The sequence below is a fragment of the Oryza glaberrima genome, chromosome 4 (genome assembly GCF_000147395.1).
Source record: "Oryza glaberrima chromosome 4, OglaRS2, whole genome shotgun sequence".
Taxonomy (NCBI): Eukaryota; Viridiplantae; Streptophyta; class Magnoliopsida; order Poales; family Poaceae; genus Oryza; species Oryza glaberrima.
In genome coordinates this window covers 26380245-26400542 of record NC_068329.1, presented here as the reverse complement: position 1 = coordinate 26400542, position 20298 = coordinate 26380245, and the positions used below count along the sequence as shown (strand labels likewise).

Here is a 20298-nt window from a genome sequence, read left to right as displayed (position 1 = left end):
GTCTCTGTCTGTGTCCAACGGCTGGTATAATAATGTGCCATTGTATAATCTCAGCAGCAGCTGCAGCAGTACATGTGAGCAAGCAAGCATGGATCATCACCACCTTACCTAAGAAACTGCATTGGATGAGTACTAACTACTCTTCTATAATCAAATGGGCACATTGATGTTGATACTAGAATACAAATTTCGTATCACAAGAAAGATTATTAAGTTATACCAAAACTCGGTGTTCATTTAAAACCGTAGTAGTAGCAGTTTTCAGTTTCACATGGCAATTCTCAGTACATTCATTTAAAGCTAATTAAAACCATAGTACCAGTTTTCGTCTTCTTTCTAGATGAAACAGACGTTTTTTCTTTTCTTTTCTATTCCATGCCGACCCCTTGATGTAGCTATCAGCTAAACAAACGGATTTCACGTTTCTGCATTTGGGGAGAGCAGATGCCAGCTGCCACCCTTCAGAAAACAGAGGTGTCGGCTCAACTTTGACAGCATCCCCCGATGATTAAGCTCGTCCACACCGTGGTAATCTAATCTCCAGAACCAATCAAACAAGCTGACCTGTAAACTAATCTTGTTTTTGGTCTGACCACCGGTGATTTTGACCAGACAGAGTTGTGCATGTGCATCACAATTGGGAGTGTTCAGTGTTCAGTAATTAAACAGCAAGGCACACATGAGTTGAACTGTCCCTGAATCAGCTTTTGATGCAGCATTAAACTGATGTGTAGCTTACTTACCACATAACTGTAGGATAATGCAACATCACCAAGAGGTCGAATGCTGAATCTTCAGCAAATAACTACTGCAAGTTGATCAGCAGAGGCCGAAGTTATTACTGGGTTATGTGCCTTATGGTAGAGGTCAGATATGTAAAACAATTTCATTATCTTAAAAAAAAGAAAGAAAGAGAGACCAAAGTTACTGCATTTTGAATGGTTTGCAGCAAAGAGTCTTCTACAGATTGGTGGCTGTATGTCACACTCACATTTTCTTGTTGTGGCTAATCAGAGCTAAACAGTAAAGCTTGTTTCATATCACAAAAATGGACAACCTACCCCCTCAATTTGATTCTGTTCAGATCAGTGCTCAGCATGGCGAAGTACACAACTGCTCCTCTCCCGTGAAATCTGCAACTGTTTCAACACTTGGGCATTATCTTTTCTGAGCCTCTGATCTACTGTGATCTTGCAGCACATGCAGAGTGGAATTCTCTGTCTCTCTCTCGTCTTGCCGTTCAGCAGAAGGTGCCAGTGGCAGTTAGCGGTTAGCCGAGCCGAGTGCGTGGAGAGTGGTGGTGGGTACCTGTAAACTAACACATGGATAGGCGAATCCAACGAAATAAACAAGATTAGCAGGAGTTAACCCTGACCGATCTGACGAAATAAACAAAAAAACAGCAGGGGGTTAAGTCCTTAAGACCGACCAATCCATCATTTAGTTCCATGTGATGTGGTCTTTGGGGGAGAGAATCAACTAACCGTTCAACTGTTTAAGCAAATTTTCAAACCTCAAATATTCGCAGGATAATGTGGTCGCCTCCATCAACAGGATGAATTTAAAGATGTGATTTTTTTTCTGTTCATTTCATCTAAAAATCGATCTTTATTGGATGAGGATGGAGAAAACTCTCGCTGTCTTTGCTGATGCTGCTGCTGCCGGTGGACAGCAAAAATGTGACCAAAGCCATACTGCCGTGCAGGGTTAACAATGGCGATGTGGCCGACCACTTGTCCCAATCAACGCACTAATCACAAAGTTAAGACACTCTCATTGCTCCCAAAGTACGCGTCAGCCTCAGCCAGCCCAGACGCCAGAGACGGAAAAACGAATGAACACGATTAAAATAAAAGCACACCTATTTTTTTTTTCCTTGGCTGAAAAAGAAAGCAAACTGACCAACGTGTTTGCTGTTTTCAATTTTTAGATTAAATGTCACATCAACTATTTGATCTAGTTTAAGTTTCTATTGTTATCACTCAAATCATCCAGTGTTTTGTGCATGTCACTTTGTTGTAGGGGGACTATTAAAAGAAACTCTCCAAAAAATTGTCATCTGACCCCCCCCCCCCCCCCCCACACACACACACATTTAACATTTGGCCTACAGTTAATAAGCCATAAAAAACAATTTATGGTTAGAATTTTTTTATAGAAGTCCGTAACGATTAAAAAGCTAGTGTTAAAAATAAACTACAATAAAACTTTAAAATTCAACTTTTTAACAATTTAAGTTTAAATTTAAATTTTAACAATCCATTATAAGCTAAAAGATAAACGACAAGAGGAGGCTAAAATGATATTGAACTAACTAACGTGAAAAAGGGCGGAGTGTAACATGTATTCTCTCCCGCCCCATAAAAAAAATTAAATCCTGAGAATAAGTGTATGTCCAGATTCATCATCAGGATTTAATTTTTTATAGAATGTAGAGAGTATGCTGAATGTCCGAAGGTTACATAAAATTTGTCTTGATTTGAAAATTTCGCAAAATCCTACAGACCAAACAAATCCTGACCAAAAGCATGTTTATCTTTGCACCAACGCCAAGAAACAACGAAACAACAACATTTACACAAGGAAAAGGCAAAATATAATCAAAAAAAGGGAGAGAGAATATTCGAACCTCTCTCTCCCCTCCCATATAAACTCACCAAGAAAAGCAACCGAGGAAGAAAGGGAAAGAGGGAAGAGAAGAGAAGAGAGGGAGCCAAAGAAAGCTCTCATCTTCCTCTTCTCAAACTCCATCTCTCTCTCTTCTTCTTCTTCTTCCTCTCCTCCTCCTCCTCGCTTGGACCCCGGATTTTTTGCAAGGGGGGAAGGAGGCGGGAGGAGATGGGGAGGGAGGAGAGGTTCCCGGTGTGGGAGGCGGCGCTCGGCGCCGGGGTCGCCGCCGCCTTCGCCACCGGGCTCGTCGGAGTCTACCTCTCCATGCCGGACTCCGACTACAGCTTCCTCAAGTTGCCGCGCAACCTCGAGGAGCTCCAAATCCTCACGTAATCATTCGCTGCCCCCCCCAACCTCGTTTCTTGTTTCAGTTGGCGTACGGTCAATTTCGTTCACAAAAGCTCCATTTTGGGGGCGCTATTGTATATTCAAAATTTCTTTCTTTGTTTTGTGTCGTGAATTTTATGTTTATTGATCAATTAATTCCTGCAAGTAGATTGTCGCCTTCGTTGAGTTACGAAGACACGATTTCTGTCTTAATGCGCGTTTGTTTTGATGGTTCAACCGGAGGGTAATGCATAGATGACAGATGCAGTTCTTATGCCATTCTAAGCTTTGCAAGAATCCAATTTTTTTCGTTTTTTGGTGCGATTTGAAGGTTAAAATTGCCCACCTTTTGTAGATCAGCGTTTATGGGAATGGAACAGTTGACTGGGGGGAAATTAGAGGGAATTAGTAGAGTTTATCTCGTGATTTCGGAAGTATCTTAGCGTTCGTCTCTGGGGATTTTCTTTTGTTTCTATGCAAGAGGTAGATCCTGGATCTGGTGAAAGTAATTTGCAAGCTGCGGATTTCATAAATCTGGGAGCCTAACCTGTTATTTCCTTTTTCTTTTTTGGCCATTTCAAACTGCCCTTAAAATCTGTGAATATAGGAACTCTGCAATTAGTAACGTGTGTTAAGACCTGGAATATTTGCGTGATTTAGGCAATAATACCAAACGTCGTAGCTCCATGATTAACTCAATGGAAGTAATTTTAACCCATTTGAATATTGTTGAGTAAGAAATCCCTCAATCTTTCTCTAATTACCTTGTCGCTTTCTCGCCAGCTACTAATAATTTGTACTCTGGACTGAGTCTATGCATGTTCCATGCTCCTAAACTGAACAATAATACATATATTGATCTGCTCTATACGTGTGATATGAGCTATCGGTTCGCTACTGTTATGTCATGTGGATTGCGTTGTGGCCCAGTTGCTATCATTAGTTATTTAATTTTAAGCTATAAATGAAGTTCGGTTATGTGCATAGGAATAGTCCAATTGCTACTGTTAACAGTGTATATGGTCCTTGGTTTCTGTTTCTAACTACAAAATGTTTTCTTTGCAGTGGACATCTTGAGAACTATACCAGTGATTACACCATACAAGTGTTGGTGGGTTACTGTTCTGTGTACATCTTCATGCAGACCTTCATGATCCCAGGAACAATATTCATGTCATTGCTTGCCGGTTCTCTGTTTGGGCAACTCCGGGGTGTGGCCCTCGTGGTATTTGCAGCCTCTGCTGGTGCTTCTTCGTGCTTTTTCCTGTCGAAGCTGATTGGAAAGCCATTGGTGTTCTCACTGTGGCCAGATAAGCTCATGTTCTTCCAGAAGCAGGTTGGCATCAACTCAAATATTCTAGTTGCTCTGCTTATTGTGTTGAATATCCGATTCAAGATCCTCAGGGGCATCCGTTCATTACTGAAAAGGTGCAACTTTTCTTTCTTTCCAGGTTGCCAAAAGAAGAGAAAAGCTGTTGAATTACATGCTTTTTCTCAGGGTCACCCCAACATTGCCAAACACCTTCATTAACTTAGCTTCACCCATAGTAGATGTGCCCTACCATATATTCTTACTGGCAACTCTCATCGGTCTCATCCCAGCTTCCTATGTTACTGTCAGGGTAAGTTCCTAACATTTTTTTTTTTCATTCTGGTTTGCACGATACCTACTTTGTGTAACCCTGTTCATTGTTTCTTCTTATATCCAGGCTGGGATTGCTCTAGGAGAGTTAACATCATTGAGTGACCTGTATGACACCCAATCGATAGCGCTGCTGTTCTTGATCGGGATTGTTTCGGTCACACCAACATTGTTGGGCAAGGACGAAGCGCAAGAAAAAACAACGGAAATTGCAGTTACTGCGTCATGATCACCGAAGCGCCGATCCGCATGCCCTCACCTGTACATATGAAGCTCCAGCATGCAGGGTTGCTTCAGAAGTAGTAGGAGCATCAAAGGCCTGACAACACCATGGTTTGCAAAGACTACACAGCATGACAGGACCTCCAACCCCAAGTGCTTCCCTGACCCCTCTCCATTACTGGAAGCCTGCTTGGGTTGCCATCGAAACATTTACGAAGTGAAGTGTTTAGCCACCCAAATTATGGAGTCTGGGGAGGCACAATGCCCATCAGGCAAAGCTGCTTTGATGTGTAAGCATTAAGCCAAGTAGTGTTGTTTAGATGGGACAAGCAAACTGATCTGATCCCTGTATATATTGATCAGATTCATTCAATCCATATTCAGTGGTTCAATCACAACCTGTCTCTGTGCTGGTGCCGGTCTCCTCCTTGCTCTGCTTGCGATGCGTATGATCGTGTGCCAATTTCTGCGTTTTGGTTTGTGGTCATGTTCTTTTGTGCCACACTTTGCGACCACGATACCCTTTTTAAACAAGATAGGAAAAAGTACACCGAAGGTCCCTCAACTTGTCATCGAGTTACAAAATTGTACCTTAACCACAAAACCAGATATCGGGGGTCCCTTAACTAATCAAAACCGGTCACAATAGGTCCTTCGGTGGTTTTGATTCCGGTTTTATCCTACGTGGCGGCTGAGTCAGCATGGGACTCACGTGGGCTCCATATGTCAGGATGCCACATCAGCACACACTCTCTCTTTTCCTCTTCACTCCCTTCCTCTCTCATTTTTCCCTGGGCGTCGTGGATGGCGACACCTTCGTCGATGTAGCGGGGAGGTTAGGAGGCCCGCCGTGGCCGGCGGCTGGCGGGGGACGACCGCGACGGTCGTCTGCCTTCCCTCGGCCTCCTCCTCCGCGTGCCGTGTGGCACCATTGCCGTGGTGGAGAGAGCGGAGCGGGGGCGGCGGCCGCTCCGTGAATTGCGATATTTTCCTAAGCCGCGGCCACGGTTTGCTTCGCTAGCTTGCAGTATCTGTATCGCACAGAGAGTCAAGGGGACGGAGCTATCTATAGCTAGCAAAGCCCATGTGCAAGAGGAGCTGCATGGCGCCGTCGGAGTCGTGCGCGGTGCGGCGCCGGTGGTCAAGCGGCGGCTGGGACGTCGTCGGACCGCCACCACCAGCTTGTGCTGCAGGCGGAGGCGGGCCAGCACGGCCACCACGACCTGCTCGGAGGCCGCGGCGCCGCACCGCTCCAGGAGGCCCCTGGCCCGCGCGGCGTTCGCGTGGAACCCCTCGGCCGTGCCGACAACAGCGTCCACGTCACGGGCGACGTCCGGCGGCAGCTTCTGGAGGTCTGGAGGTCCGCGAACGAGGTCACCATTAATGATATAAGCTTGTATCCAAATTCCCATAACCTCTATATTCACTGGTTGATAAACTCTTCTAATAAGCTTCAACGGCATGCTGTATTGTTCATTTGTCCCACAATCAAGGACTAGTTCTTTCAGTCCTTTTTTGATGGAAAAACTTCTTTACTCATCTTGCTAATCCCTTGCAGGAAGCAGATGTACTGAACTATATCCAGTCAGTCCTTACTCATCCTTAATTGGCTCATTGTTTATGGAACATTTTAGTTATTTTTCATCCTGCAGGCGGAGGCGGTGGAGAAGAAGAAGGGCGGCAGGGGGGCGGCGGCGGTAGGGATCATCATCACCGCCGCTCCGCTCCGCTGGCCGCGCGCTCGCCTGCCGCCGCCGCCCGCCCGCCTTCCGCACCGACTCCTTCCGCCGCGCCTCCATGCTCAACATGCTCGGCATCTCCGCGGGCGTCACCATCGCCGCCTACGGCGAGGCGCGGTTCGACGCGTTCGGCGTCATGCTGCAGCTCGCCGCCGTCGCCGCCGAGGCCACGCGGCTAGTGCTCATCCATATACTGCTCACCTCCAAGGGCATGTCGCTGAACCCCATCACCTCGCTGGCTCGCTCTCACATTGCGCCGTGCTGCCTAGTGTTCTTGACGCCGCCATGGTACTTCGCCGAGCTGCGGATGCCGCCGCCTCTCCACTACACTCCACCGGCCGCTCGCTTGCCGCCGCTCCGCTCCGCTGCACGCTCGCTGCCGACGCCGCTCCGCTCCGCCGCTCGCTCGCTCGCCCGCCGCTGCTGCTCCGCTCCCCTCGGTCGGTCGCTGCGTGCTCACCCGCCTCCTCGGGTCGTCTTCATCGACCTCCTACGCCCCGTCCTGGAGCAGGCGGCGCCGCCGCCGCGGCCGGCCGCGGACGATGTCGTCGCCGCCTTGTCGCCCATCGCCGGCGCCGACGCCCTCCTCTCCACCCGCTGACCAGCCTGCGCAGAGAGGTGAGAGAGAGAGAGGAGGAAGGGAGAGAGAGGGGTGACATGGACACCCTGACATGTGGGGCCTACGTGGGTCCCACCCTGACTCAGCCGTCACGTTGGATAAAATCGAGGTCAAAATCACCTAAAAATCTAAACTAAACGGTTTTGTAAGTTGAAGGATGTTATATATCTGGTTTTGCGGTTGAGGACGATTTTGTAACTCGATGACAAGTTGAGGGACCTTCGGTGTACTTTTTCCAACAAGATATCATTTTGTTGGACAGAACTGGTGATTGTTCAAGCTTCAAATTTGAAAGGAAAACGCAGCCGTTAGTTGTTCAAAGTGATGAAAAATGGCCAAATGGACTTTCCTTTTCGTTTCAGAGAAAAACAAGGTCCATTGGACTATTCATCAATTTGTTCTAGATGGCTTAACATAATGGGCCAAAACTATCCCAGTATATGTATTACGGCCCAACAACATTTTTCTGAGAAGAGGCCGAACAATAGTGTAGGCAGCCCACTACAAATATCTGGGCCCATCCGGTTTAGCCACTAAATGGGCTAGATTTGACTGGGCCGATGCGGAGCCAACGCCGACGCAGCCGCCAGCCGCCACCACACCACACCGCCGCCTCCGCCGTGAGCTCGTGGGAGGAGCAGGCGGCGCCTGGGCGACAACGAAGCCGCCGGACCGGACCGCGGACCACATGCTGGGCCCTCTCCGCCGCGCCGCCGTGGCCGCGGGCGCGGCGTCCGCGTCGGCGGCGAGCCTCCGGCAGGTGAGGGTTAGCTTCCGTACTACTCCGCCGGCGTGTGCGTTTTACGAATCCCCCGGTTTATTCGGCGAGGGTTTCGGAGTGCCTCGATTCTGAACCGTGAGTTGGAGAAGGAGCTCTAGTTCGATAGCTGATTTGGAGGAGTTGGCTTCGTGGTTTATGCTCGTGCGATGCGTCGTTGGGTGATCGAAGGGCTGGTTGAATGTGTCGATTTCTGTTGAATTTGGTGGGATTCGCCCGGAGAGAATTTTGATGGGATTCTGTGCGAGACGCAAGGTTTTTTAGTTCTGTGATGCGAAAATATTGCGATTGTTCAGTAGCTCTGATTTTGAAATGCTAGTGTATATTGGGGAGTCTGACGGTAAATTTTGGCTTCTGAAATGGTGCAGTTCCAGTGCGCTTACCATCGAAGCAATGAGAGATTACTGCCCTGTCGAGGTAAGCGTGGCCATACCATACACTTTTCATCCTATATATGCTTGTAAACTCTGATTTTTTATTTTTTACACAAAACACAATGTTCTACTGTGCAAGATCACATGATGACTTTTTTAGATGGTGGATAGAATCTGGCCTCTATATCCACAAGGGGATATACACAGCCAATTACATGATGACCTGACGACTTGATTACATTGTTTGGTGTTTCGTCTACCAAGTTAGATGTTCGGTTCATTCGAATTGCACCAGTCAATACAAACAAAATATTTGAACTACTTTAATGTACTATTTGTTGCACAGAGAAGACCAAGAAGTTTCATATGGTCTTAATTGGGCTATTGCTGGAAGAGGTGTTGTTGTAAAAGATAAGGTCTTCTATAACCTGGAGAAATCGGAACTTCAGAAAGGTGGTGCTGCTTACACAGGTATGTGAGTATATGTATTATGCGTACATACAATTGATATGATTGATGCTAATGTAGAACTTGTTACCTTCTTCTGGGCATGGAGAGTGCCTGTCTGGCATTCCACTTCATGTTAGAGGAAATGTCATTAGCGGGATTCCTGATGTTTCAAGAGCTCAATTCGCAAAGCTTCTTAAACTGGTACATTTGTATTTTTTATTCAATTATTCATGCGATGTTATCTCAGAATTGTAAATTGATCTGGATTAGTTTGCCACCTATTGCAAACAGTATTTAAGGTTCCTCTTATCAGTTGAGCTACAGTGCCTCAATTTAGCTGGCCTCCTTATGTTTTGATGGGCTGTTATCTTTCTATAGGTGACCTTTCATCTTTCATCGATCTCAAGTCTGTATGTCCAAGACGGTGCTGTTGGTTCCTCTGTGGAGTGTGATGCAAAGGTCCGTGTTATTAGCGATAACCCCTCTGCTGTTCTGTTGCTCTCCAATATCCTTTGGAAAACACCAGATCGTTCTATTTCCCATGACACATGCCCATTGACTATATATGTTGCCAGCTCGATAAGGTAATCTTTTCTTTGCATCAGCAAAAGCCACCAAACCTTTAGCTGATGATAGCGCCAAAAACTAATATTTCTTGATGCATGTTTTTGGACAGTGCTAATGTCAGGAATTCTCTTGGTTCTGGATCACAATACGCCAATGGATTTGCAGCAGCAGACATAGAACGCTCGTCACTTATCCTATGTGGTAAAGCATTTGCTGATTCCGCTATGCTCAAAGGTGCTCTTAGTGCTTTGACTGCCCCTGTATTATCAGCAAGGGGAGGACTACCATTTCCTGGGTGGTAGGATGTGCTCTTTTCTATCTCTCTCCATAAGTATATTTTCCCTCTTTCATAATTATCATATTTGTCTTCCATAGGCTCCTGTCTTTTGGTGGTTCTGCTGTATTGTTGTTTGCTCCAGTGGATGTCATAAAATCCTTAAAACTTCAGGACGTTCTCGTGTCCACTGACAGTGGTGTAGTTGTCTCCCTTAAAGGATCTAATGTGCTATTCGCCACAAAGGCTAGGGAACCAAATTTGTTTACCAGACCAACTCAAGTTATTATTGTATCATCGGATAGGTAATGAAGAACCTGTGCTTCAAAGGGTGCACAACATCATTTGCTGTTTTGCCTCTCATTTACAGAATATTGTGACAAGATAGTTTGCAAAAGTAACAAGAAGTGCTTCATTTTTCTGCATGTTTAAGATCCACATAAATTGTAGCTAGAAGGAATGGGACAACATATATGTACTGCTGTTTGTTGCGTTATCTACAGTTTTTCTAAAACTGAGTTTGCTAACAATGTGTTTGGTTTCCTTTTACGTTCAGTACTGATGCCCTACCAGCATTATCAAAGCTTTCTCCAGGCCAGGCTGCTTACCATTTCTTAGCAGGATATTGTGATGGTAAATTTATCCCAGCTTACAGCAAGGACCCCTCCCCTCTTGACCCCATTGCCCTAGCAAATTCCTTATTTTCTCATGTAAGTTCCCTTCATGATTACCACTCTTAGCATTCTGGTATATATGCCAAAAGACCAATGTTCTACCTTTCCAGCTGAAAGAAGATAATACACCTACTTATCTGATAAATGCCAAGAGCTCTGGAAAGTACATAGATGGTAATAAAATTTCTGGCTTTTCATGTATATAATTCTGTTTGCTTTACTTTAGTGAAGGGCTTTTAGCTTTCAAACATTGTCAAATACAGGCAAGGAGTTCGTGAGGCTAATAGAGGTGTTATTATCGAACAATCTGCCAGACCGCAAATCTGAAGATATTAGAGGTAAATAATTCATGAAACTAGAATGCAGTTAACATCAACCATATAGTGTGACCCTTTTTTGATGGAAGAATGCATGGCTTTTACTGCAGTGGGGGAATTGAAGGGAAAGTACAAGAGCTTTTTATCCAGAAAATTCGGCAAATATTTACCTAAGGAGTTCTCTTTCTGAGAATCATTATCAATGCTTTAGTGTACATTTACCACACTGGATAGGTTTACTGTCTACATTTTTAACTTGATCTGGGATTGTCACCCCTTTCTCCCTCATCTCTCAAGTCTCAACCACAAAATACGTTACTAATACGTTATGATTTTTTTTCTTTCTCTTGGTTTTGGCATGGTTAATTAAAACTGTGCCTGTTGTAAACGAATTCCAATGTTGTGCACAGGCATGCTAGCTTTTGTGCACAGGCAAGAATTTAGTACCAGCAGGACTGCAGAAGCTTTCTGTGTATTTCTGAGCTCCAAATCGTCCCTTTGACCCTTTATGTGGAAAGCCGCTTCCCACCCAAATCCATTATCCCAGCAGTAAAATATTTGATGTACAACATTGGCACATCTGTATGCTAAGGAATTTGCAAGCTGCTCTTTTTCTTCATGTTGCAATTTTACTGTTCCCAGGACACTATTCCTTCTGGCACAGCTTTGTGGACTACTGGGATCACAAAGGTACGCAGCGTAACGTGCCAATGTCTCAGGACACAAAGGCCGTGCCCATCTGGGGCATGCCCATGTAATGTAGGGATATTGAACCCGGCCGTTTTGTTCATGCAGAGATGTCAGATCTTCACATGGTTTCACTGAGGAGGAACTGGTCCGGTGGTCCCCTTGACCATGGTGGCCTACGCTTCTCCTTTATCTCCAGTTCCATCAACAAGAGAAGCGCTGGACGTCTCTCCAGGTACAAAGCTTGCATCACTTCCGCATCATATTGAGTAGTAGTAGTAGTATCATCTGAATTCACATATTTGGCGTGTATTGGAAACAAACCAAACCGATTTGGCGGTCGACATGGAACTATCGTCTATCCAAGTGATGAGCAGAAAAGATGCTCATGTGGACCTGGTTTTTTGGAACTGCAGATAAGACTCATTTACTGTCACGTAGTATTACTGTCATTTCAGGTCCTTGTTGCAACGGTCGAGATCAAAACACATTGCTAAGTAGCAGTACTGGTAATCTGATAGGCTTATATTGACTTGGAACACAATAGGAAGCTCTCTGTTAGAACGTTCACCCTTCAGGAACAGGCAGCACAGTACTGGTAAGTTAGCTGCCACTGATCTGCAGCCAATAAATTGCGATGAATTTATGGTCTCATTGAAAGATCACCATTCTCACCATAGGGCCTGTACCTGCATAACCGGCTGCTGCCTTTCCGTGCCCATCCTTGCGAGTCACATGAACGAATTAGGCATAGACAATGCAGATTATTGTATTGACTGTTAAGTTCATGTGGTTAGTGGAAATGTTGAATCTGAATAGTAGCTGGAGCAAATCCATTATTGATGAGCAAACAATCTGATCAAAAACATGCTTGCTGTCACATGCATGATAGGCTTTTTGTCCAATAATGCATAAGCCATTACCATTATCACCCTGTAAGGCCAGCTCAAGAACATGGAGCACCATGAAACTTTATGCTTGAGATGAATAGTGCACTTAAACTATATATGTTCTCAAATGAATCTGTACCAATCAAATTGAAAATTTCTGCTCCTTTTACAGCAACATTATCAAGGCATATTATACATCAATAACAATAAATACAATAACTAGAATATGAATGACGATCAAACATGCACAAGGAATAAACAAACGGTTGTAAATACAATCGACCATTTGTATTCTCTTAAAACACCCAACATTTTTTTTTACCATGAAGAGGCAATACCCAGAAGCTAGATGACCAGTCAAAGAAAGAGATGCCATATAGCACAAAACAAAGAAATGTCATCAGAATTTATGCTAAGGTTGGGTTTTCTTCTTCAGCAGACCACCAAATTTCTTCAGCAAGGGCTTCTTCTTTTGCAGCTGCTGCTTGGGCGGTGATGCGTTGCCATTGCTCGCCGTCGTGGAGTGCAAACCATTGCCATCAACAATGGAATCTCCCGTGTTGGACTCTAAATCAACTTCTGATTCACCATCGTTTCCCTTCTCCTTAGATGAGGCATCATCAGTAACCTTGCTGTTCTCCCACATCTTTGCAACTACCATTACCGGTTCATCATCCTCGCTGTCCCCCTTGACATTACTTTCTTCCTTGTGACTACCATTTGTAGCTCCATCTTTTGCATTTGCAAGCACGGAGAGCTCCTTTATCTTCTCAGAAGCAATAAGTTCCTTTGCTTGCAAATCATCGTTCTCTTGTTTTATGTTCTGCAACTCATTTTCTTTGTCTAGTAGCTTTTCCTTCCACTGGAAGGTCTCGGCCTTGGCTTCCTCGCATGTTTTGTTAGCTTCCATTAGCTGAGCTTCAAGATGCTTCAACTTCTCCTGTAACTCAGCATTTTCACTTTCTTTGCCTTTTACAGCCTCCAAGGTCTTGTCCATCTGAGCTCTGGCGTTGATGATTTCTTCTTCTGATTTTTTAATTGAGTTAACAAAACTTAGCTCTTTGGACTGCCATTCCTCAGACGCACTCTTGGTTTCTGCTTCCATTCTCTCAACTGACTTCTTGAGACAAACTTTTTCATAGTTTGCTTCGTCAAGCATTACCTCATAGCTCTCCTTTGTATTCTGCAGACTTACATTGAGCTCCTCTACCTGTGCACGAGCACGGTCAATCTCCTCTTGTTTATCTAGGTACTTCTCCTGCGCCACTCTCAGTTGAGCTGACATTTCATGCAAAGCAGAGGCTTGACCCTCCATGGCCTTCTTAATCTTCTCAACTTCAGCTTTGCTAGCTTCAAGTTCCTTGGCTAGCATGTTCTTCTGTTCAATCAGGGTTTCCATTTCTGAACTGGCAATCTTGTCATTGTTAAGGTCTTCTTCCGCCGCTTCGAGCTTCAACCTAAGGTCTTCTATCTCCAACCTTAATTCATCAGCTTCCTTATCAGCAGTATGAAAATCTTCTTTCTGCTTGGCTACTTCATCCTCCAAAGACCTGACCTTATCCTGAAGTGCTTCGATTTCAGATTCTTTTTCTTGGAGCAGAGTCATTTTTGCATCCAATTCTTTCATTGCTGATTCTAAGGACTCGCCCTTGAGAATGTTAGACTGATCAGCTTCCTCCAACCTGACCTCCAATTCCAGTGCTTTTGTCTTCCATTTGCCAAGTAACTCCTCTGACCTCGCGCGCGCCTTCTTAACATCAGCGATTTCAACTTCAAGCTGTTCAACCACACCTTCCAATTCAACTGCCCTCTGCTCAGCGACATTTGCTTTCTCAAGCTCAAGCTTCAATCCAGAGTTCTCTTCTTCAAGCTTCCTAATGTGCTCCACAGCACCTTTCGACGAGCTCCCTACCTCGGAATCAAGCAGCCCTTTGAGATGCGCCACCTCCGCATTGAGGAGCTTGATCTTCTCGGCATTCTCATCTGAAGCCCTCATGGCATCATCTGCCTGGGTAAGCGCCGCGTTCTTGGCATCGATTGCATCCGCTAGCTCATACCTGGCCTGCTCAAGCTGCTCCACCGTCGAACGCAGTGCGGCCATGTCAGCCTCCTGTTGGCTCTGCATGCTCGCCAGCTTCGTCCGCAGCTCATCCTCCATGCTCGCGCTCGCCTGCTCCGCTTCGGCATCGCCGGACTCCTCCGCCGCCGACTCCGCCGCCTTGCTCTGCGCAGCGAGCGCCTCCTGGAGCTTCGCATTGGCCTCATCAGCAGCCCTCTTGGCACGCTCCAGTTCATCCAGGACTTTCCCCCTCTCCTTCTCCTTCTCCACCAACTCCTCCTTGGTCTTCACGAGCTCCTCCTGAACTGCAGCCAGCAGCGCCTGCTGCTCCTGCTCCTGGGACGACGGCTTCACGGCCACCGGCTCTTGAGGCGACGGCTTCGCGGCCACCGACTCCTGAGCGGGCTTCGTCGCCTTCCCTTGCTTCTACAAACCATTAAAAAAAACACTCAGATTCCAGCCAAAAAGCAAGCAGTTTTCAGTTCAGCATCACCGGCGAGAGGAGGAGGAGCATGAATTGGCATACCTCTGGAGGGGTGGTGATCCGGGAGGCGCTCTTCTTGCGGTCGGCCGAGCCGGGGGACTGGGACTTGTCGGCGGAGGGGCGCGGCGGCGCCTTGGGCACGGCCGGCTTCCTCGCAATCTTGGCGCTCTTGGGCGTCGGCGGCGTGCCCTTCGCCTCCGCCTTGCCGTTGCTCTTCGCCTCGGCATGGCCAGATCTGCAGCGCCAAGAAAAACCGAACCGCCGCCATCAGATCAAAGAACCACAAGGCCAGATCTATCTTGCCCACACCAAAGCAAGATCCAGCAAGCCGGAGAAGCTTGCTGCACCGATCAAGAACTCGCAGCAGAGTGCGCAGGAGGGTTAGCCAATGCTTACTTGGTCTTGGAGCCCTGCATTGCTGCCTCTGCTTCCGCTTCTGCTTCTGGTTCTTGGTTCGTGCACCTCTACTACTCTAACCAAAGGAGTCGCCTTGAATGCGAAATTGGAGGAAGGAGTGGTGAGGTGAGCGGTTGTGGCCGCTCTGCTGTGCCACTAGTAGAAGAACATGGAGGAGTGGAGGGTGGAATTAACTTGCTGCCAAAAAAAGAAGGGAAAAAAACGCAGCTTTTGATCAAATATCTCTGCGGTTTCTGCTCACGTTTTCCTCTGCTGTTTTTATTCGGAGCGAGAGAGAGAAGTTGAAGCGAAGGGACAGACAAGCAAAGGTCAGGAGACGGATGAGCTGGAATGCGTTAATCTTCAGGATTAAGAGCTTATTAGTAATAAGTTGTCATTCTGTCATCATCACAGCGGCTGCTTTACCGGAGAGTTTGCGGCTGTGGTATCCCTTTCGCTAACCACCTCGTTTGTTATACATATCCTAGCAAGCAATTCAGCAAAGCAGCAAAAATATTTTTCTTGGATGAGATAAAGCAGGCGAAATTGCTGTAGCTTTTATTCCTTTGTTTCTCTCCCCTCCCCGGTCTCTATTGCTTGGAGACTTTTCATTTTCAGTACTCATTTTGCCAGACGTGACGCTTCAACCGCTGCTCGTCTTTTCATCGGTAGAATTTGGGAGACACTGTGGATATAGGAAAAATTGAACGGCTGATGTGCCGGTTACTACAACCGTTCGATGGCCACATTCTTGATACGCTTCAAGAGTTGGGAGGACATGTCGGTGCGTCGTCTTCGTCAGGTTTCAAGGAAACTCGCGGGCTCGTGGCGCCCAGCCGACATGTATGATTAGTACTTCCATTTGTTTAATCCTGCACGAAATAATCTAATCGCACTGGCACGATGGCGATTCCTGAGATGGCAGGGACAACAGGATGGAGCACTGTAGTCGCGGCAAATTCGCTTTGGAGTTTGGCCACGGTGCCTCGGAGCGTGGCTCGAAGATGCTGGCGTAGCGGTCAAAAAGAGAAGGCATGTCAGGCAACCTTGGAGAGGGTCCTGTACTCCTGTTCACTTATTTATTACATATTACTAATTAAATAGTTATAAAAAAATAAAAAAGACAAGATATATTAATATATAATATATAATATATCACTTTACAAACATGTAAATTCAAGACGAATCAGCACTTTGGGCAGAACGTCTAAAGTAGTGTCTCAAACTTGGTATGCTATCTTCTCGACTCCTAACTTACTTCAACATTTGTAATGGCTTGCCTCCGGCAATGCCCGCTCCCTGTAATCTGAGACCTTGTTTTTATTAAGTGCAATGGAACATTTAGGTGGGGAACCTCTCTCCTCCGATGATTATTCCAAAGAAAAAAAATGCAAATTCAAAGCTATAAAAGAATTAAAACTCTAATTGGTTGTAGAACTTGCATGTTTATGAAGTGATATACTGTACTTCCTTCATCCTAAAATATAATAGATTTTGAATGGATAGGATGCATCATATTAATACGAATCTGAACAAGTTGTATGTCTACATTTGTAGTACTAAAATGTATCTATCCATCTAAAATGCATTATATTTTGGGAAAGATGAAGTACATACTAATCTATTTTGATATACAATAAACAAGTGGGCATTCGTCTCAAATTTATTTCTAGCTTCGAAATTAATTCGACAAATACATAATATTGTAATTAGATTATGACATGCACATTTATTGAAGCCTATAAAATATAACAAAGAGGATCAATAATGGGCATCATAGTCATTTCACTCCACTGCCAATTATTCTAATAATTGCTAAAAATAAAATCTTTGTGGAACAAAGAAATTAGTATTTTAAGAAAGCAAAGAAATTAGTATTGCTAGAAATTAGTATTTTATGCCAGTGACTTAATCCTGACCATAAATTTTCACACTTATATCTATGAACGCACGTTCCTATCCCTATAAGGACCTATAAAGACTGATGAGCATCTCTTTACATTATCCACGCTCACTCGTCGTGTGAGCACTTCTTTATATTATTAATACTTTTGTTCTAATCAGTTTAACTGATTGAAATGTTTTACTTCTCAAATTAATATTGGAGAGGTTTGTACCTCTATTTTTTGAATATAAACTGACTACATGTATGGATGAAAAACATAGTAGATGTATGGGTCCGCTTTAGTAAATATACACTTATAATAGATAAATTTCACTATTTACCATCCAGTTTGCATGCTTTTTAGGAATTGTCACTCAGTTTTTATCCTTTCAGATTTTGTTATCGATACTATGAATTTCCTCGTTCCATGCTACTCCCATCGTTCGTAAGCCCCGCCATTGTCTTAACTACTAGCCAGGCCATCTTCTTTGCACCCGACGCCCCACATCCGGCAACATCCTCTCCACGCTCACAACAGGAGTAGGTTGTAATAGGAGCTCACCAACATGCTGGGGCACACACCCATCCCGCTGCTCCTCCGAAGACCGCCGAGGTACATCGATGGTGGCTACTCCATCACAATAAGCGCGTATACGCAACACGTGGAAGGACATAGACGTGTTGTGGTCATCACAGTTTGCGCAGGAGGGAAGGGAGCAATGATGCCATGCTCAACTTCAAGGGTGACTGCTTCGAGTTTCTCCCTTCCTACTTTGACCGCCACTCCTGCCTAGAGATGACACTCTAGCTGTATGTGCTGGAACTCGCCCACAGGTTCAATCATTCGCTCATTGATGGCATGGACCATAGCATGTAGCTTCCCGTCTTCGTCCGTCGCGAGGCTCGTAGCCGTGTAAGAAGTGACGACGACAACGGTGATAACCATTAGGAACAATGGGTGTCCCATACGGCATCGGACATCACCTTTGCACATTGGGCGTGGCATCGGTGCACTCGTCCTGACTCGGCCACATGTTCCGATGTATTTTTACAGCAACCACGCGTACACCAATGGTGGAACGTACAAATAGACTCGCTAGCGGTGGGGCGAACGACGAGAGTAGCATTGTATTAAGAAATACACAACTTCTCTAACAAAAATACAAAAAGCTTGCGATTTGAATGACAATTTCTAAAATGACCTACTCTCTTTGTCCCATAAAGAACTCAATCGTGAGTTTGAATATGGACATATTCATTCTCATGATTGCATTCTTTTTGGACGAAGTATGAATTAGATTACGAATAATGAAATTAAATTCTCCTTATAGTAACTAGTAGCACCATGTTCACGATCATTGGGCCAAGCGTCACACTGCGGGGGTACTGTTCGAACACATTAGGAAATACTGTAGACAAGAATCACTTAGCAAGAGGAACTGTAGAACACTAGAAGCTGGTGTGCGCCATTGGATCTTTGAGGTTAGAGGACAGAGAGTGCAGTCCTCCCTCCTTGTCTAGCTTGTGGTCGTTGTTTACTGCTACAGGTGATCCTGGCCGTGCAGACATGGGATGCACTCACGAAAGAAATTTTCTACCGCAGATGTACTCACTCTCGAAAACAATCGTTCCGCTGTAATCAATCCAGTATAGTACCATGCGTACGTGCATAGTTTAGTACTCCTCCTCTACCCAACTGTACATACAAGCAGCTGTGTGTGTTTGGGATCCAAAGATCGAAAGCGCGAGCCACCAACCGAGGAGGCCGAGACTACACCCCCCGCGTTTTGACTTCTCTGGAGCAACGAGAAATCATCCAATCCCAAATTCCCAATCAACCAGCTAGCTAGCACAAGCACAGGGGGACGAGCGGGCGCGGACGGCGAGATCGATCAGCCGTCCGCGTGCGGTGCGGCCAGCTCACCAGCGGATCCGGGGGGCACCAACCAGCCAACGACTAGTGGCCGTGACATGCTACAGGCACAACACAACACAGCACTACCAGTAGAGGGTCCACGGATTAGATAGCAGCCGGCCGGCGAATCCTCCTTGTCTGACGCCGAGGCTTCACCGCTCGCTCGCTCGCCGTGGTCGCCCAATCAATGCGACGACATGCCCGCGCGCACCGAACGCGCCCCAGGACGGACGTGTCGCGTTCGTGTGTGTGGGGTTCGCTCGATCCCCCCATGCATGCATGCACCTGAGTCGGCGTCGGCGTCGGCGCCTCGGCGGCGGGCGGAATGACATGGGAGAAAGGTGCAGCACCGCTCGGGTCGATCGGTCCTTGGCCAGTTGTTAACCCGCTCCATGTACAGCATGGCGCTGTACTAAGAATACTTTGGTGCTTGTACACATGTGCGGCAGCATGATTGCGTGAGAATGTTTTGGAGGTTGGGTAGAAATTTCGTGCGGGTCAACATTTTGGCGAAGCCTTCCGGGACCATGTGCTGTTGCGTTGGGTATGTGCAAGTTCGCAACTGGGCCGTAGCCGTAGGACTATTGCTACTATCTCGGTCGCGTGGCTTCCAACCAACAAGCCCACGAAATTCTCTTTTTTTCCTTTTTTTTATAAAATGAAAAGAGTTCATATCTCCAGCCTCTACAGTTAGACACAACAATTAAATTTCCGTATTTAAAATAAAGACAAAAGGTGACGTGAGAAACCCTCAACTTCCAAGGCCCAAAGACCAACTGGCTGATGAACTGCAAAAGTACAAGAGTAAAAAATGAATAGATAAAAAAAACTGTGGAGAAAAAAAGGATTGGCTGATAAACAGTTGAAAAAACTGAGGGGATTCGCTGATTAATAGAAAAAGAAAAAGAGAGGAGTAAAAAAAATGAATTGACTGATGAGGTGGAAAAAAAATATGGGACCAATTGGCTGATGAACAGTAAAAAATCGTAAAAAGGATCGGCTGATGACAGAAAAACAATAGTAAAAATGAATTAGGTGATGAACAGAAAAAAAGGGATTTTGGATCAGCTGATGAATTGGCTTTGATTAACAGGGAAAAAATAAAAAACATGGGGTGAGAGAGGCTCGAACTCTCGACCTCAGGATCACTCGCTGTAGCTATGAGACCTACGCGCTAGCCAACTGCGCCACCACCCCGTTGTTGTTTGCAGTAAGCCTAAAGAATTATATTACAACAATTTTTCAAATTCAGATTTGACTATCCTGATGCAATCAGGTAACAATTTTTCAAATTGGGGTTTGGGCCCAAGTTAAAACGGACTCATTATT

At 45.6% G+C, this 20298-nt stretch overlaps 3 protein-coding genes and 1 non-coding gene across 6 annotated transcripts; 2 read left to right on the top strand and 2 right to left on the bottom strand.

The window, feature by feature from the left end:
- Positions 1-2670: 2670 nt before the first annotated feature.
- On the top strand, positions 2671-5259 carry LOC127772344 (uncharacterized membrane protein At4g09580-like). The gene is made up of 4 exons (XM_052298374.1): positions 2671-2999; positions 4063-4333; positions 4449-4619; positions 4707-5259. Exons 1-4 carry the CDS (start codon positions 2839-2841, stop codon positions 4866-4868), a joined length of 765 nt encoding a protein of 254 aa, XP_052154334.1. The 5' UTR covers positions 2671-2838; the 3' UTR covers positions 4869-5259.
- A 2535-nt stretch (positions 5260-7794) lies between these two features.
- Positions 7795-11128, top strand: LOC127770314 (phosphoenolpyruvate carboxykinase (ATP)-like). 3 transcript variants are annotated; one of them, XM_052295975.1, is made up of 11 exons: positions 7795-7979; positions 8366-8414; positions 8723-8842; positions 8928-9022; positions 9200-9405; positions 9498-9686; positions 9764-9967; positions 10219-10372; positions 10447-10510; positions 10600-10674; positions 10764-11128. In XM_052295975.1, exons 1-11 carry the CDS (start codon positions 7908-7910, stop codon positions 10841-10843), a joined length of 1308 nt encoding a protein of 435 aa, XP_052151935.1. In that variant the 5' UTR covers positions 7795-7907; the 3' UTR covers positions 10844-11128. The 3 variants fall into 3 exon arrangements, with proteins under 3 accessions (XP_052151935.1, XP_052151937.1, XP_052151936.1); XM_052295977.1 differs by lacking the exon at positions 9764-9967; XM_052295976.1 differs by lacking the exon at positions 7795-7979 and having other exon boundaries at positions 8369-8414; positions 8532-8842.
- Positions 11129-12364: 1236 nt separating this feature from the next.
- On the bottom strand, positions 12365-15445 carry LOC127770313 (WEB family protein At5g16730, chloroplastic-like). The gene is made up of 3 exons (XM_052295974.1): positions 15170-15445; positions 14816-15008; positions 12365-14715 (listed from the first exon to the last, which is right to left on the bottom strand). The coding sequence occupies exons 1-3, from the start codon at positions 15187-15189 to the stop codon at positions 12643-12645; spliced, it is 2286 nt and encodes a 761-aa protein (XP_052151934.1). The 5' UTR covers positions 15190-15445; the 3' UTR covers positions 12365-12642.
- A 4634-nt stretch (positions 15446-20079) lies between these two features.
- Positions 20080-20166, bottom strand: TRNAM-CAU (transfer RNA methionine (anticodon CAU)). Its single transcript is given in 2 exon segments — positions 20080-20115; positions 20129-20166. It is a non-coding gene; the product is annotated as a tRNA-Met (tRNA).
- Between the last annotated feature and the right edge of the window lie 132 nt (positions 20167-20298).